General features: G+C 53.4%; 1 protein-coding gene across 5 annotated transcripts in view; it reads left to right on the top strand.

The window, feature by feature from the left end:
- The window catches only part of Psd2 (pleckstrin and Sec7 domain containing 2), a 43,616-nt gene that overhangs the window by 3,235 nt on the left and 25,489 nt on the right, over window positions 1–14,892 (top strand). For 4 of the 5 annotated variants that reach the window (XM_087180795.1, XM_004841852.3, XM_087180794.1 and 1 more), the window contains exons 2-5: window positions 8,642–9,066; window positions 10,339–10,788; window positions 11,190–11,384; window positions 13,800–13,880. In XM_087180795.1, coding sequence (XP_087036921.1) covers window positions 8,693–9,066; window positions 10,339–10,788; window positions 11,190–11,384; window positions 13,800–13,880 — 1,100 coding nt within the window. In that variant the 5' untranslated portion in view covers window positions 8,642–8,692. The remainder of the gene's footprint in view (window positions 1–8,641; window positions 9,067–10,338; window positions 10,789–11,189; window positions 11,385–13,799; window positions 13,881–14,892) is intronic. The other variant, XM_087180793.1, reaches the window with a different exon arrangement.

Raw genomic sequence — 14,892 nt, 5'->3', positions numbered from 1 at the left:
ATAGTCCTTTGATTTTTAAAAAAGTTTTTTTTTCATGACATTGTCTGTTTTGAAGTCTTGAAGAATATCTCATATTCTGGATTTGTCTTCTTACTTGCTCATAATTAGATTCAGGTTTAGCATCTTGGGGCAAACACATCCCATAGGTAATTCCATACACTCCCCAGTGTGTCACATCAGGAAGCACGTGCTATTAGCTTGTCCTGTAGTCGGTGGTATAAGTTAGGTTACTTGGATGAGGGGTCCCATTATTTTGATTCTGTTCCTCCCACTTCCCTACCTCTAGAAGCTTCATTCACCTGGTGAGGGTACATATTCACGCACTAGTAAAACATACTGGACCTCTACTTCAGACCGGGTGCCAGACAGTGGAGATCCTATGGAGATGGGGTGGGGAGGTCACAAGTCAAGTGGATTCTGTTGATGTGGAAGAGAGGAGGCACAGAGAAAGGAGTGAAGAGGGCATGGAGGCTGAGACAGGAATGTGGGCCACAGTTGGCCTTTCCCCAGGGGCACAGGGAGCCACTTAAGGGTTCTACAGAGAGAGTGATCCTGGCACAGTGTTCTGAGGAAGAAGGGGGATTGGTTAGGCCATCATGGCAGAAGAGAGACCAGTCAGGAGGCACTGGTGGGAGGGAATGGAGTGAGGAAACAGTTAGGGAGACAAATGGAGGGGCCTGAGTTGGGCTAGCCGAGGTCAGAGGGGCAGGAGGAGCTGCTACCAGTGGTTTGGGAAGGGTGAAGGAGGAGGCAGTGTTGAGTGCCTGAGGTCTGAGGTACCTTCCAGGTCAGAGGAAGAGTGTCTGGGAGGCTATTTCCCCCTGTGGCCCCCTCTCTCAGGAGCTCATTTTGAGTTGAGGGCCAAGGAAGACCCCACATAACACAGTGGGAATTGGTGGGGCCTTCTAGACACCAGCAGGGGAGGGACTTGAGCAGGGGTGGGGCCAGCTCAAAGGCAGATGCCTGTGTAAGTCAGGAGACTTCCTTCCTTGCAGACTCCAGCTCTTTACTTTGTTCTCCCATCTAAGTACTGACCAGGCCCGACCCTGCTTAGCTTCTGAGATCAGACGAGATTGGGAGTGTTCAGGGTAGTATGGCTGTAGACTCCTTTACTTTGTTGTGTGTCTTCATAATTGCTTGGTGAAACCCAGGCCTGGTTAAATCCAGCATCTGGCCAGCTCCAGACTGCATCTGTGCCACTGAATGTATGGGAAGCCACTACCCTGACTGTCCCACTTTAAGCCCAACCTGGGGAATTCAGATGGGCCTGGGGTGCTGTCCAGCATGCACAGCTCGGGTGTGGAGCCCATCACCTCTCCCCATGCTAATGGCTGGTTCACACTTCCTCTTCCGCCCTCAGCCCAACCTTGCCATAACCATCCACCCTTTCAGCTGATAACCTTTGAGAAAATAACCTGACTTCCCAGGCCCTCAGTGCTACACTCACCCATCTACCTAATTCTGCACCCCTGGCCCACCTTCCTCCTGCCCTGTGAGCAAAGTGTCCTGATCCTGGCTAAGGCCACTTCTCTACTTGTGTACTAGGTCTTGTCCCCATGTGCCACTTGGGGACATTGTTCCAGCAAGTCATTAGTTGCCCCTGCCTCATCGGTTCCCTTTCTCTGCCAGACTGCTTCCTCCTCTCTACCAGATGATCCCACCAGCAGGCATCTTGCTGTTGTTTTCCTGCTGTAAAATTGTTTTCTTGTCTTCTCCAGCTAGCACCTCTGCATCTCTCTGCTCCCCTTTACAGGAAAACCTCCCAGAAGCACTGTCTGGACTCACTGCCACCACACCCTTCCTCTCACTCTCTGTCTCCACTCCGATTTCGCTTTTGCCCCTGCATTGCGTTGACCTCTCTTCTCAAGGTCACCAGTGATCTCCATGCTGCTGCCCTAAAGGCCAGTTCCTAGCCCTTGTCAGCAGCATTCGACAACATCAGTGTCCCTCTTCCTTGAAACACTTCTTGACTTCCATACTCATTCTCTTGTTTTTCTTGAACCTTGGGGGTTGCTCCTTCCATTGCCGGTTCCTCTCTGCCCTTTTTGATACAGGAGCAGCAGAAGACTCAGCCCCTGCACAACCAGCTTCTCCATCACACCTATCTCTCAGTTCTGTGGCTTTAAGTGCCACCTGTATGCTGTCCCAAGCCTCAGTTTCCTCCCAATTTGCAGGAGCCCACTCTACACCTCAATATTCATGTCCACTGGACACTTCCAACCCCAAGCTCTCATCTTCCTGCCCAGACCTGTTCCCCAGTCTTCCATATCTGAGGAGTGGTAACTCTGTCCTCTGGTAACTTGGTCCCAGACATCTATGTCCTATTCTCCCTTGCCCCATACACTGCCCATTGAGGGATGAGGCTTTACCAGTGTCCAGCTCTTCTTCAGTGGGCCATGAGTGAATGAGGAGATTGTGGAATGGCCCAGCATGGGCCCTCATACACCTGCTCACTTCATCCTGTGGTGTTTGCACCTAAGAGGCCACAAGGTTTGTCAGATCCCAAGCTAAAATCCTAATCCAGAGATGGGAGAGGATGAGGAAGAGGAGGAGGGAAGGCAGGGAAGGGGAGGACTAGCAAGGGAAGATTCAGAGGAGCCACACAATGAAGAGTGTGGGGTGGAGTGGGAGGAGGAGGGGGAGAGAGGGCCCCCTTGGGGGTGGGTGTGGATGGAGAACATGAGGATCTAGAGTGTGGGGAATTGAAAACTGGGCAGAGAGAGGAGAGGATGGAATTCTTGGCTCATCTCTCAGATATTGAAGCAGCCTCAGGAGACAGCTGAGAGACCTAGCTCTGTGGACCCGGGGCACCCTCCTTCTCCCCTGCCAGGGCATGGCTGGTTGGCAGGCCTCACACTCAGTCAGTCCTCTGTAGCTAAGCAGGGCGAGTCCCAAGTTTGCTTTGAAGTGGGACACAGATCAGTGGTCAGTCTGGGTGTGGACTTCATTCACCAAGACAGCCTGGTCCTTGGTGGTTCCAGATAACCAAGGTTCACCCTGGAATGAGGTCAGCTGGGGGTGGACTTGCCAGCTGTAAATGTGATTTGGGATTTGACAGCAGACATTGTGGATTTCATTAGTGGTAAGGGCTCTTCAAACCAGAATGCAGATGTATGCAAAAGCTAAGGAAATGAGGGTGCAAATTGGCTGAGGGGTAGGGAGAGGAGCAAGCTGGAAGATGTCAAGGAATGATCTTTGCAGAGTGGGGTCCCTGAGAGTCCCAGGGGGCTGTAGGGTACATGGAGACAGGATGCAAATATGTACCCATCCCTGGGAACTGCTGCCTGCCCAACCATGAGAGAGGAGAGGCCTTCCCAACCCTCATACCCCTAGGCAATGGCTGATTTCCCCAAGGCAAAACCACCAGGAGGAGAGCAGGTGGTGTGGACTCACTCTTAACCCCAAATGGACACACCAGAGAGCATGAGCACTTCCGGGGAGGCCCAAGCTCATGGCTCTTTCCCCATGCCTGCTGTGGCTCTTGTGCCTTAACGTGGAGAGATAAATGTGAACCTAATCTTAGGTGTGAGTGTTGGTGGGGCAGGACTGTAGGGTGCTCACCTCCTTGGGAAAGGGTGAGGGTCCCTTCTCTGTTCCTCCCCTGGCCCCCACAGGAGTCTTTCACTGCTTCCATCCCCTGTCTGAGCCTCTGAAGACCCTGCTTTAGAACCTGCTCTGACAGCTGCCTGGGACCAATGTCTACAAGACTGAATGATCTGAGCTTTATGCTGCTTCTCTGAATGTCCCATTTGTGGTTGGGGCAGCCAGCTGCTTCCCCTGCAGACCCAAGAGGGTTCTAGAAGGCACTGCTTTCCCTGAGTACTGCACACACCATCTTCTGTAGTCCTCACAGCAGCCCTGTGACAAGGGCAGTGTTCGGATGATCCATTTCGTGGAGGATGACACTGAGGCTCAGAGAGGCGAGCATCTCTCCTGAGGACATGTAGCTGCTGGGGAGCAGAGCTAGGATTTGAAGCCAGGCCTTTCTGAGTGTGCAGTCTGCCTGCATGCTGACCTGCTATGGCGAGTGTCTCTAAGGCACTTGTTGCCGCACAAGGTGGTTCAAGCTGGGGAGACCAAGCAGGCCAGGAGGATTAGGGTCACTTTGGGGTATGTCCTGGGTGGACAGCTCATCTGTATTAGCTCGGGCTCCTCCCTGCCCTGGGTGGTGGGTGTGCTGAGGAAGCATGTGCCCGGGATGACCTGGGGGCACCTGGAGCTCTGGGATGACAGACCCATTGGCTGGCAGAGGCTGTGAGGGAGTGTGGCATCTGGGTGATCCAGGGACCTGCCCAAGGGAGCCGTGGAGCCTTGGAGTGCCCAGGCCTGGGCCAGCTTTGGTCTCTAGCTGGGAGGGGCATAACTGGCCAGGGTCTGTTCTGAGCACTCCCTACATGCCAGCTGTTTGCTTTGTTTTGTTCTAATGTCTCTGTGTACACTTTGTGTGTGTGTGTGTGTGCGTGTGTGTATGTGTGTGTATGAGTCCACAGTACCTACACTGCACACAGATAAGCACACAGGAGGAGGTACCTGGACCCATGCACTGGTCCTTGAGTCTGACAGAGCAGATTGGATCCTGGGGTCCTCCTGCTGGGCCCCACTTCTGGTCCTGTCCTTGGGCTTCGTAGTCCCTGGCCTGGATCCTGGCATGGAAGGGAGCATATGATTATCCCTGCAGCAGCCTAGTGTTCCAAGAAGAATCTCAGAGCATGTTGCTCAACCCCTCTGAGCCTTTGCCAGTAATGAGGATGATGATAACCCCAGATTATTCATTCAACAAATATATATAAGCACCCACTGTGTGCCAGGTGTGGCATAGGCTTTGCTGAACAGCTGTGAACATGAGAGGTCCCCACCCTCACTGGGCTCACATCTAAGTGTCAGAGAGATGGGCAGGAAGTTTGTGAACAGATAGAGAAAGGGGTTTCAGTTCTGGTTTGGTTTTGGTAGGGGAACGTGATAGCATGTGCTGGGCAATCAGATGGCCTTTCTAGTGAGGGAGCATCAGAGTTGAGTCTTGAATGGCAGAAGAGAAAGCCATTTACAGATCTAGGAGAAGAACATTCTAGGCCAAGAGTACAGCTGGTGCAAAGGCCCTGAGGTGGGAATAAGCTCGGGGAGCACAAAGAAGGCCAGAGTGGCTGATGGGGGGATGGTGAGAGGGCAGCAGAACCAGCTCAGGAAGGGCTTTTTTAGGACATGCTGGGGAGACTGGGTGCTATTCTAAGGGTGAGGGGAAGCATTGGAGGGTTCTGAATGAGAGAGGCATGTGATGCAATATGTGTTTTCACAGTTCACTCCAGCTGACATGGGGACAGTGGAGGGGGGACAGGGCTGTGTTCAGAGCAGCTGAGACCCAGAATATGTGTGGCTTGATGCCAGCCAGGGTTCCACTATGATCATGGTCCCTGTTTTGGCTATTGCTGAAAAAGAGGCTGCTGAGCACAAGGTCACCCCAAGGGCTGTGGGGAGTGGAGCCCCTGCCTGGAGAGGGCTTGGATTAAGCTGAGAGAGGCTGCAGAGGATCTTGGGCACTGCTCGCCTGTTATTTGCAGGCACCTCCTTGGCATGGATGCCCGGTGGCCCAGCTGCACCCCTGCCCCTGCTCTTGACAGAGGGGCTGGAGGCAGGCAGGGTCATTGCTTTGGGCCAACTCTCCTGGTTGGACTTGGGCTTTGATCTCATGGGAAGGTATGGTGGGGGGCCCGGAAACTGGGGCTCTTCTCGCACTTCCAGCCCATCTAGCTGGACAAGGAGGTCACTCTTGGTTCTAGAAGCAGGGACTCATTGTGTGATCTCAGGCAAAGCCTTTGCCAGTTTTGTGCCTCAGTCTCCCCACCAGTCAAGTGTGATGGAAAGAGTGAAGCATGCCCTTTCCTTCTTGACCTCTGTGGTAAGTTTGCTCTTCCTTGCATCTCAGCTCTCTTAGCATTCATTATCTTAAATTCTCCCCCTAGCCCCAGGGGGAGGAAAACAGAGGTGAGGCTTCTTTTCTACAGATGGATTTCTACAGGCCAGAGGAGGCAAAGTCTAGCCCAGGATGCACAGTGGTTCAGAGTGAGGACTTGGGGCACTGTTTTACAGCTCCATCCTGAACTTCTCCTTTATGCACCCCTCCTTGGCCTCAGCAAGAGAGGGGGATCTGGGTCAGCTATTCTAGGCTCAACTGGCTCTCAGCCCAGGTAGGGACTCCAGCCCCCCCCCCCCCACCTCCCTGCCCAGAATAGAACTCAATGCTGCCCCTTGTCTGCCCATCCCAGAAACCAAGGGCATGGCCCAGTGCCCAGGGTTGGCAGAGCCTCTCTCCCACTGTCAGCTGCAGGAGGACATGGCAGGGCATGTAGGGCTAGAAGTAGCCTGAGGCAGCTCCTGGGAGGTCCTTGGTTCATCTACAGCCCTATCTTTGGGACTGGTGTAGACTGAGAAAATGTTGGGCTTCACTGGGGCCTCAGGCTCAGCTTCTGTCCATGGGCATGGGAGCCTGAACATCCTGTGGGATTGGGCTCACACCCTGTGCCCAGAGCCAGTGCTCATGCTGGGCCTGAGCTGAAAAGCAGGCCAGAGGACTAGAACTCCGGCAGTGGGCCCCAAAGCCCCACTCTCTCCCCTCTTTCCTTTCTAAATGCTCTCTGTGGCTCTCCCAGGAGTCTCAGTTGAGGAGGTGACCTCCTGTCTCCCTCCTCTGGGTATACAACCAGAGGGAGCAGATTGAAATAGCAACCCCAGTAGCAGGGATGTAGGGCATACCAGAAAGATTCCTCACTCTATGCTGAGCCCCGAGGGTCCCTGGTGTCCTAAGTTCAGGGCCCAGATAGTCTATAGCCTGGCTTTCAGTTTTGTTTTTTTGGTTAAACCTTATTCTCATGCTGTAGTTAAAACCCTAGGTGAGGCTGGCATGGTGGTGCACACCTGTAGTCTCAGCACTCAGGAGGGCAAGGCAGGAGGATCACCTTGAGTTTGAGGCCACATCAGCCTGAATTATGGAGTAAGACCCTGTCTCAAAACAAAAATAAAAGCAACACCCCCACCACCCCCCGCCAAAACTCTAGGTGAGGATCAGATTGAGTGATCCGTAGATTAGCTGGCCCTTCTGTTTTCCACTCCATGTTTGAAAAATAAGGGTTAAATGAGTTTTACTTGGTCTCCAGTAGCTGAGCTCATCTTCAGGGGGCTTAGAAGTTCCCCCTATCTTCCTCTTTGGGTTCATCTTTGCAGGTAGGAAGTCCTTATGCTGTCTAACTCGTGTTTCCCACATTTGCCTCATAATGACAATCACCGATCATCATATCTCTTCCTGGCAGAACCTGGCTCAGGAGGTCTAGGGCAGGCAGAATGCATTTTAACAGGTCCTCAGGTAATACTTAAGAGCAAACACACACAGTATGTGAGGGTCTCCCATTCTTGTCACTGTGGCTGTAGCGTGTCCTCTGCAGCCCAGAAAGCAGACCCATCTCTCTACTCTCCCAGGTTCTTCCGAGCACCCAGCAGTCCTCCAAAGGAGAGGGTGGTGCTGGATAGCCGAGGCCCACAGAGGGGAGGGAGGAAGTGGCCCAGATTCCTGCCTCTGCAGCTCTCTAGGGGGTGGGGAGGGGCTGATCTGTTCCCGAAGCAGAGGTCAGGTGGATGGGCTTGCCTAGACTATCTAGGACTGGAGCCAGAGAGAAAAAGAGGGGACAGGGGGGCCACAGTCTGAGAAACATGAGCTGGTCCTGTGCAATGGCAGGGCAGAGGGTGGAGATGGAGGGAAAACACCTGGCACAAAGCAGAGGGGAGCGGACTGGGCTGTGCAGTGAGGTCGCCTAACCTAGACACACATGAGGCCACAGAGAAAGTTGGCAGAGCAGTGCTTGACTCCCCTTGCAATGCTCTCCCCAGAGTGCCTCCTATGAGTCCCTCCTCAAGACAGAGCAAGCTCCAGTGGGGCTCAGAGGTGGAGGGAATCCCAGGCCCTTTGTCCTTTTCCCTAGCATAACCAGGGCACTGGGTGCTGGAGAGGCAGCCTGGTTCTTTCCAGGCTCTCGCTTGGCCCTGTCCCTGCCCAGGACCCTGGACAGCGTCCCACACTGGAGCTCCTATGGCTCATGGCGTCTCCAGGCCTAGCTTTGGCTTGCTTCCTTGGGGTGGATGATGCTATGATTAAGCTGCACTTCTGTTGACTCCTTTACCTTCACCTTAAAGGCAGTCCAAAGTCCAGTTCCCTCTACTAACCACAAAGATCTCTGGTTCCTGGAGGTGGGGCAGAGAACATGCAGAGGGGCACATGGGCTGGCTGTCAGCCTGGGGTTTTGTCTCCATCGCTCACCAGCAAATGGATGGGGCCTACAAGGGGTGCTCTACCCTTCTTCAGTTCCTCCCCACCTGAATCTTCCACAGATGGCATTGGGAATCCTGGAGGGCACAATAAAGACAAGAGATAATAGGGAAGCCAGAGACTGGGCACAAGGAGCTGACCAGGGGTCAGGGGAGAGGTGGAGGGCAGGATCTGAACCGAGGCTACAGACACGAGGGTCCTGAGGAGATTGTCGTGGCAATGTTCCTGGCCCTGACAGGCTGCCTTGGTGCCTTGGTTCCACTGGGGTTTAGACATCCAGTCCCTGCCCTATCTGACCCACACTGACTTCATCTCTCCATCTTCTGCCAGGTGTACTGGAGTCCCAGGAGCTGTCAGGACAGGGTGGAAGCAGTGTCTGCCATGGATGAATACAAGCTTCCATCTGCACTGTCTGAAGAGGACAGTGCCACCTGGGGCCCCAGCCTGGAGCCTGAGGAGGAGCCTGGGGCCCAGAATGGAATGGCAGCCAGTGAGGGTCTGAGCAGCCTCCTCAGCAGCCCAGCGCATGAGAAAAAGGACACCCTGTTGGACCCTGAGGAGTCCACAGAGGCCCAAGGTGAGGCCCTCACCGGCCTCAGCCTCAGCTTTTCCCTCACCAATGGCCTAACCCTGGGACCAGAGACAAACATTCTGGAAAATTCAACAGAGTCCAGTTCCTGGAGGGCTTGTGCACTGGCAGAGGGGGATGATGTCTCCAGCAGGCTCTGTCCAGACACTGAGGACCCTCAGCTGGGGTAAGTGGGTGTCTCAGGATAGAGACTCACTATATTTGACAGCTCCATGGCTATGTGGTCTCTAGCCCCTTCTTATTTTTCTCATACATAAGATGGGGACTTCATATTCCTATTTTGTCTAGCTTCTGGGTGTTTGGGGGCAACAGATCCAGGAAAAGGAATTAAAATAGCAGAGACTCATTGTGTCCGTGGCTTGTGCAGTTGTTGGCGCACTTTTGTTCTCTCCTGTGGGTGTGTAAGGTGAAGTATCTGTCGGCCTCTGTGGGCGGAGGTGAGCAGGTGGGGTTGCGAGCCTTCGTGCACTCAGTGTGTGTGGCTGTATGGTTCCATCCAGGCAGGGTCTGGGGCAGCTGGCAGCAGCTAGCAGAGTGGGCGGGGAGGGCAGAGGGCTGAGGCTTCTTGGACCGCTCTTTGTATTCAGGTTGCTTGCTGATTTGGGATGGTCAAAGGCGGGGGCAGAGAGAGGTTTGGAAATGGGGGTGATGGTGTTCCAGCCCCTGTTGGAGCCACTCCTCAGGTCTGGGCAATTGCAGGGCGGTGGGAGATGGCAGTACCACCTGTGGCTCTCACAGTGGGCGGAGAGCTCTCCAAAGGCAGGGCACTGTCTTATTTGAATGTCTCTAGTACCCAGATCAGGGCTGGCAGAAGTGTCTTCACCAGGCAGACTTTGGCCCTGTGAAGCTCTGGTTTGGGGAGCTGGGAGCTGGGGAGCATGCAGCGAAGAGGGGGAACAAACAGAATATTGCATGGTGGTAAGAGCTGGGTGGCATGAGGAGACACCCTGAGGAGAGAGAATGGAGAAGAGAGGCTCACACAGTGTGGGCCTGTGACATGAAAGCAGGCCCTGAGAGCTGTATGTTTGCTTAGCTAAGAACCTCCAGGCCGTGGAGACAGCAAAAGTATGAGCGAGTGTGACACTGGTTGTGATAAGGAGACATCCACAGTGCTGTGGGAGCCCAGGCCAGACTGGAAGAAGAGGCCTCACGGTCACTCACTGAGGCAGATATCTGATGTCTACTGAAAGCCAGAGCCTGGGTTGGGCACCGAGGGGCAGGGACCACATCTGTCCTTTGTTCTGCTGTGTCCCCAGTTCCCAGCCCAGCATCTGGCCCCTAGTGCTCAGTTAGTGTTGACTGAAAAAACAAAGGGGCAAGACACAGCGCGTGCCTGCTCCCTGCCCCTAGGGGGCTTCAGGCGCAGACTGCTGCTGTGACCAGCTCCTGTGTATGAGGACACCTGGGCAGGATGGTGACTGGTCTTTGCATCCCACAGGCTGGATGGCCCTGGGGAGCCAGATGTGCGGGACGGCTTCAGTGCCACGTTTGAGAAGATTCTGGAGTCAGAGCTGCTGCACGGCACCCAGTACAGCAGCCTGGACTCCTTGGACGTACTGAGCCTCACTGATGAGAGTGACAGCTGTGTCAGCTTCGAGGCCCCACTCACTCCCCTCATCCAGCAGCGGGCCCGGGATAGCCCCGAGCCAGGGGCTGGGCTGGGCACTGGAGACCTGGGGCCTGAGGGAGACCTGGGGGCAGCTGGAGGTGAGCAGGAGCTGGGCAGCCCCCTGCGATGCTCCATCTCTAGCAGCCGCTCAGAGAATGTCCTGAGCCGCTTGTCTCTTATGACCATGCCCAATGGATTTCATGAGGATGGGCCCCAGGGCTCAGGGGGGGACGAGGACGATGATGACGAGGACACGGACAAATTGCTGAACTCAGCCAGGTAAGGCAGGGCCTGGACTGGGAGCTGGGGGAGCCCCTGAGCAGATACAGAACCTGAGGCACAGAGAGGCAAAGCATGTTAGGATGACCCCGTGTCCAAAGTCAACAAGCCCTCTCCAAGGTCCCCTTGTCCCACCTCTGCCTCCAGACTTTCCTCCCTGGTCCTGAGATTCCATTCAGTTCTTCATTTTTCTCAGCTCAGATGGGCTCAGGGAGCTGTGGTGTGGGCATGATTTCATGTGAGGGGCTCCCATGAAAGTCTGAACTGATGTCCTCCTGCTTTAGTGGAGCTTCTTTCCCTGTTCTGGACCCTGAGTGGGTTTGCAGAGGCCTTGGAGTCCCTTGGGCCTCATGCAGGGCCTCTGTCCCTGGGCCTCTGATCTCCCTCTTCTCCATCCTCAGTGATCCCAGCCTGAAGGATGGCCTGTCGGACTCGGACTCAGAGCTGAGCAGCTCAGAGGGGCTGGAGCCTGGCAACACAGACCCTCTGGCCAATGGGTGCCAGGGCGTCAATGAAGCTGCTCGACGGCTGGCCCGCCGCCTCTACCACCTTGAAGGCTTCCAGCGCTGTGACGTGGCCCGGCAGCTAGGCAAGAAGTGAGTGCCCTCCCACAACTCCTCTCCCAGGCAAACCGCTGTCTTCGTTAGACTGAAAGGGGGGGTGGTGGTGGCTTCTCTCAGGGGTGCTTAGTACCAGGGGCTCTCAGCAGTCCTTCAAGGACACTTCCTCCTGCTACTGTCCTCATTCCTGGCCTCGCCCTAAATCTCTTTCCTTTCTGGGCTGCTTGGATGAGGGCTGCTGCTCTCAGGGAGGGGTGGGGGCAGGTGGCCCCTCAGGGCTGAGGAGCTTGATGCAGGTTGTAATTATGGGATCGTGGTGGATGGTAGTGAGGACAGAGCTGCTGGACAGGAGCTAGTGGTCTGTCTAATGGGGCCAGGGAGAGAAGAGAGCTTGTGTAGGGGTGTGGGGGAGAAATGGCTGAGATCTAGGGCTCAGGAGGGGGCTCATTAAGCCCTTCTGTCCATTGGGACCAGCTGAAGGTGCTGGGACACCCAGAGCACAGGCCCTGGCTTGCAGGTGGGTGCAAGGGGAAACAGGCAAGATGGGGTTCAGGGAACAGGTAGGGACTCCAGCTGAGGAAGACTGGGCACATTTTGAGCATGTCTGACCACCAGCATGGCCCCTGCCTTTTGTACCCCTGTCAGAGAGCTACCTGTCAACACAGGAAGGCTCTGAGGTGGGCAGAAGTGGGCCTGGACTCTGAGTGCCACTCATGAGGCTTAAGGGACTTGGCCATGAGTTGGAGCTGACATGGGCGCCCCAGTGGTGGCTCAGGTCCTGGATCCATCCCTTCTCCATCCTGCCTTCTCCACCCTCTGTAGCCTCCACATCACTCTTACATTGGGTCCCCCAAAGGCCCTGGCAAAGAAAGCACAACTCAGATGGCTTCACCTCCCTTCTCGGCTGTGAGCTCCCCCAACCTAATGACAGCCTCTCAGGAGCCTTCTTGTGGTTGAACCCTTCCATCCTTCCAACTTCTCCCTCTGCAGTTGTCTTCCCATTAGCTGTCAGTGGTGCTCCTCTCTCTCATCTGAAAAGCAAAAGTCTCCCCAAATCACAGCCCAAATCCTTAAATGACTAAATTGCTCAGGCAGGGCTTGAATTAATGATCCTCCTGCCTCAACTTCCTGGAGTGCTGGGATTTTTGGCGTGTGCTGCCACGCCAGGCTTGCTGGAATGTTTTAAAGCATATTAAGACATTATGTCATTTGATTCCTAAGTATTTTAGTGTATATCTCTGATGAGTTTGTTTATATAATTATAATTTCTAATAAAATTAACAGAAATTCCTTATTATCTTCAACATTTGGCTTATGTTTAATTTTCTCTGATTGTCTCAAAATATTGTTTTGTCAAATCAGGACCCAAACAAGGTCCACACATTGCATTTGGTCCTGTATCTCTCAAGTATCATTTAATCTACAGCAGCCCCTCCCCTTTTCAGTGGCATGCATTTGTTGAGGAAGCTGAACCATTTGTCCTGGTACTGAGGATCGAACTCGGGACCTTGAGCTTGCAAGGCAGGCAGTAGAACCACTGAGCTAAATCCCCAGCCCCTGCAAGCTTTTATTTTACATGTTCCTTTATTTCCCATGGATCCTGTTAATGGGAGGGAGACCTTGAGGCTTGATTAGAATCAGGTGGAAATGTGTTCTGATTTTTTTTTTGACCAGAATCCATTCCAGTCTTTTTGTGACACACTCCTCCTTGGCCTCCAGGATGGCCTCAGAGCCCTACCCCGCCTGGTCACCCGGCTCTGCTCATTCTTCTCAGGTGGGCTCAGCTCTCACTGTACCACGTTGTTACTGACCACTGGGGAGTGATGGCTCTCATGGATGTACACACACCCCGTCTTTGTCCCAAGCCCCGATATTTCCACCTTTTCAGTCTTGTTCCCATCTGATCCGTCTCCTCTTCTGGAAGATTCTGCTTCGTAAATCATGTGCCCACCTCTTTCCCGAACAACTCCTACACCCTCCCCATGGGTTCTCCACGCAGCAGGTAGTGTCCACAATACAGATGTGACCATCTGCGGAATCATGTCACCATCCTTCCTTTGGCCTCCAGTCCTATTTCCTGCCTATCTCTTGCTGTCCCCATTCCTGCTTTCCAGGCCCTGGCCACATGGCTGTGCTGGTAGCTTCTTGGACATTCGATATAGTTTCCTCTGTCCAGAGCATTTGGTATCATCCCATCTCCTCTTCCTTCACCTGATTGGTTCTCACTTTCCCTGTTGACTGAGGCATCACCTTCCAGGAAGCCCTCCTGATCCTGCAGCCGGAGGTTGAGCTGTCAGAGCCTGATGGCCAGCAGGGGAGGTAGCCTACGGGTTGGCAGATCTGGGTCGGTGGGTCAGGGGACACTGGAGCCCATCCCCAGGTATCCCCTGTTGTTCTGCCAGCCTTGGGTTGGACCGTGCTTCTAACTGACATCTCGTGTTCTCCTGGCAGCAATGAGTTCAGCAGGCTGGTGGCTGGCGAGTACCTCAGTTTCTTTGACTTCTCCGGCCTCACTTTGGACCGAGCGCTCAGGTCAGTGGGTCTGGGATGGGACAATGTCCACAGGTGGCATGAGCAGCACACCTGGATTCTCATCTGAGCTCTATTGTAAACTCGCTGTGCAACCTCAGGCAAGTCTCCTGACCCCTCTCGAAACGCTATTGGGAGGAGGCCAAGAGCAGCAGCTGTCTTTACATACCTGTCTACTGCATCCTCAGAGCAGCCCTGTGAGGTGGGCACAATCCTTCCTACTCTTCAAATGAAGAAATTCTGGGCAGAGAGGTAAAGAGGCTTCTCCATAGTCACTGAGTGCAAGATGACTCAATGAGAGGGTATTTGATCTCAACTCTAACTGGGGTTTGACCAGGGAGGAGCCTCAGGAGGGCCAGGTGCAGGCTCCAGGGAGCAGGAGGTGATGCAATGTTGGATGAAGCTAAGTGTCAGCAGGCTGTGGTGGCAGGGACCAGGCCATAAGGAGGATAGACAGGACCCTTAGTCTCTGAGCAAAGGCTGTGTGGTCCATATATGCTAGGTCATTTCACTGTGTCCCATGTGTCTCTTATACTTTTTAAAAAGATGTAGTTTCATATATATATAAATATAAATAAATAAATATAAATATATATATATATAAATATATATATTTATATATATAATGTTTTTTTGTATCGGGGATTGAACTTGGGACCTTGTGCTTTTGAGGAAGGCATTGGAACCACTGAGCTAAATCCTGGCCCCAAAAAGATGTAGTTTCTATTCTTTTTTCTCTGCTATGGGTGGGGTATTTTCTATTGACCTGCTTTCACTTCACTTACTCTTTTCTTTTTTAATGTCCAGAATGCCATTAAACCCATTTACTGAGTTTTAACTTTCTGTTATCATATTTTTCAGCTCTAGAATTTCCATCTTACTTAAAATTTAAAAATAGATTCTAGGCTAGGGTCAGTGATGCATAGCTGTAATCCCAGTTACTTGGGAGGGTGAGGCCGGAGGATTTCAAGATTGGTGCTAACCTGGGCAACTGAGGGAGATCCTATCTCAAGAA

This window comes from Heterocephalus glaber, unplaced genomic scaffold (assembly GCF_053883595.1).
Source record: "Heterocephalus glaber isolate CG9 unplaced genomic scaffold, H.glaber_assembly_v1.0 deba00001465, whole genome shotgun sequence".
Lineage (NCBI taxonomy): Eukaryota > Metazoa > Chordata > Mammalia > Rodentia > Bathyergidae > Heterocephalus > Heterocephalus glaber.
This window is presented reverse-complemented; position numbering and strand designations above follow the sequence as displayed.